At 35.3% G+C, this 2,500-nt stretch overlaps 1 protein-coding gene across 1 annotated transcript in view; it reads right to left on the bottom strand.

The window, feature by feature from the left end:
* Positions 1 to 2,500, bottom strand: part of LOC137656109 (lachesin-like) — a 505,216-nt gene that overhangs the window by 76,338 nt on the left and 426,378 nt on the right. The window contains exon 4 of the mRNA XM_068390286.1: positions 2,497 to 2,500. This exon is cut by the window's right edge and continues 81 nt beyond it. Coding sequence (XP_068246387.1) covers positions 2,497 to 2,500 — 4 coding nt within the window. The remainder of the gene's footprint in view (positions 1 to 2,496) is intronic.

The following is a 2,500-nucleotide window of genomic DNA, read 5'->3' on the forward strand; positions in this document are numbered from 1 at the left end:
GACCTTCGTACACCTCCCTTCCATGAGAGAAAATAATTCTCTTCTATTCTCCTGTACCATTATACTCTACCCTTTTTTTTTCTTCTTCTTCTTCTTCCTCTTCCTCTGTGAGACTGCATGTTATATTTCGTCTTTTGATTGAGTGAACTCAAGTTATTACTCAAGCTTTTATTCGAGTTGAGTTTGTTTACTAATTAATGAAGTTAAGCGCGAGCCTTTTTATTTTTTTTTAAATTGGACCCCTTGTATGTATTCATATTTGGAAATAACATTAGCTACTTTTTTCTTTCTCTCTCTCTCTCTCTCTTCTTTGTTGCTCTACTGCCTGAATATGGTTTGCTTGATCCTCTCTCTCTCTCTCTCTCTCTCTCTCTCTCTCTCTCTCTCTCTCTCTCTCTCTCTCTCTCTCTCTCTCTCTCTCTCCAAAAATTGGTTGGTGGTGCAGGAATAGGTACCTGTTCCTTTATACAAATTGGATTTCTGTTTACCTAAACAGTGAATTTGTTCATGCTGGTTAGTTGGATGTAGTAGGTTGGGTTGCAGACTGTGTTGAAGAGAGAGAGAGAGAGGAGAGAGAGAGAGAGAGAGAGAGAGAGAGAGTAAACAATGATAGATCCTTCCTGTAAAATGTTATATTTCCTTATCATTATTATTATTATTATTAGCAGCTAAGGTACAACCCTTGTTGGAAAAGCAGGAGGCTATAAGCCCAAGGAGTTCAGCATGGAAAATAGCCCAATGAGGAAAGAAAGTAAGGCAACTGGTAGAATAGTGTGCCATGAAGCAAAAGAACTCGTAACCCGAGACAGTGGAAGACCATGGTGCAGCGGCTATTAGAAAAGCTCCTTACCATATCTAAGAGTCTCTATCCATGAGGGGAGAAGAATTGTCCGGTTATCTTGGTGTTGTCAGTTTTATGAGGAACTAAGAGAACTTTTAAAAGATAGTATAGGCGAAGGAAAAATGAGCCGTAACTAGAGAGAGATCAAATATACTACAATCGGACCAGTCAAAGGACCCGATAACTCTCTAGCGGTAGCATCTTAACGGGTGGGTGGTACTTCAAATAAACATCTCATCCCGTGGTATTCTTGAAATGTTTTTTTTTTTACATACAATTAGTACGAGATTATTTTCATAAACTCGTTATTTTTATACATTTGAAATATTAATGTAAATTGCAAATGATTCAACTAGTCATTCAGTCTATAATCTCTATGTAGTTTAAAAAGTTCAAATATAAGCCCTGATCATTTTTAAAATGCCTTTTACCGACTTCATACCTACATGTATATAACTCAAGGTAATAATACATTTGAGAATGTGATCATTATGCAGCACACGGTTGATGCTCTATACTCCTTTTTTTTTTTTTTTTTTTTTTTTTTTTTTTTTTTTTTAATGAAAATTTAAAAGATTTGTTAAGCTCTAAAGCTTAAGAGTATTGTTCACTAAAAGGTTTCCTCAGCTTTATTTTTTCCCTGTAACCCTGAGAAATGTCTGATTTCGTTTATAACGTTAATTATTTAATATTGAACCAAATGGAAGGGAATATTTTCAATTTTAAAAAAGCGAGATTGAGTTAGACTGTACCCTAAAGAATAGACAACATTCTTAAAACTACGGAAGTGAAGAATAAAACAAAACAAAAATGAACTTAAAATTATCACAAAATAAATATAACGGAAATTACTGTAGAACAAAGCAAATCAAGAGGAAAAAAAATAAAACATGGGAAAATGAGTATGGATATAGTTAATAAAATGTTGTACCACGTGTGTGTCACACAAGTGTACATAATAATGACATTTCTCTTTTTTGTATATACAGTATTATCCTTTGTATCTTTGCTCTCCCCTCGCACTGAGAGCAACTTGTTTTAACATGTCTGCATATGCCATTGTTAACTGTTAACAGAACCGGTTTCCAGTTTGACAAGAAATAGCATGTCTGTATTTTGTGACCTTCTTACCGGGACCTTGTGTGTACATATACTCGATGTGTCGTAATAAAGTTACTCAGTTGCTTTCATCTCGCCTTTGAGTCACAACCTACTCTTGGCTTGTCACATAGATGGGTCACTCCGGGGTCACTAATGTGACGAGCCAAGAGTAGGTTGTAACTCAAAGGTGAGATGAAAGCAACAGAGTAACTTTATTACGACACATCGAGTATATATACACACATGGTCCCGGTAAGAAGGTCACAAAATACAGCATGCTATTTCTTGTCCAACCGGCAACTGGTACCGTTAACAGTTAACAATGGAATATGCAGACATGTTAAAACAAGTTGCTCTCAGTGCGAGGGAAGAGCGAAGATACAAAGGATAATACTGTATATACAAAAAAGAGAAATGTCGTTACTATGTACACTCGTGTGACACACGGGTGGTACAATGTACTATAGAAATTACAATAGAAATCAAGACTAATAAAGATAATGATAAAGAAAAACAATATTAACAATAGAAAGTAAAAAAATCAAAACCCTTACCGTG

This window comes from Palaemon carinicauda, chromosome 17 (genome assembly GCF_036898095.1).
Source record: "Palaemon carinicauda isolate YSFRI2023 chromosome 17, ASM3689809v2, whole genome shotgun sequence".
Classification (NCBI taxonomy): domain Eukaryota; kingdom Metazoa; phylum Arthropoda; class Malacostraca; order Decapoda; family Palaemonidae; genus Palaemon; species Palaemon carinicauda.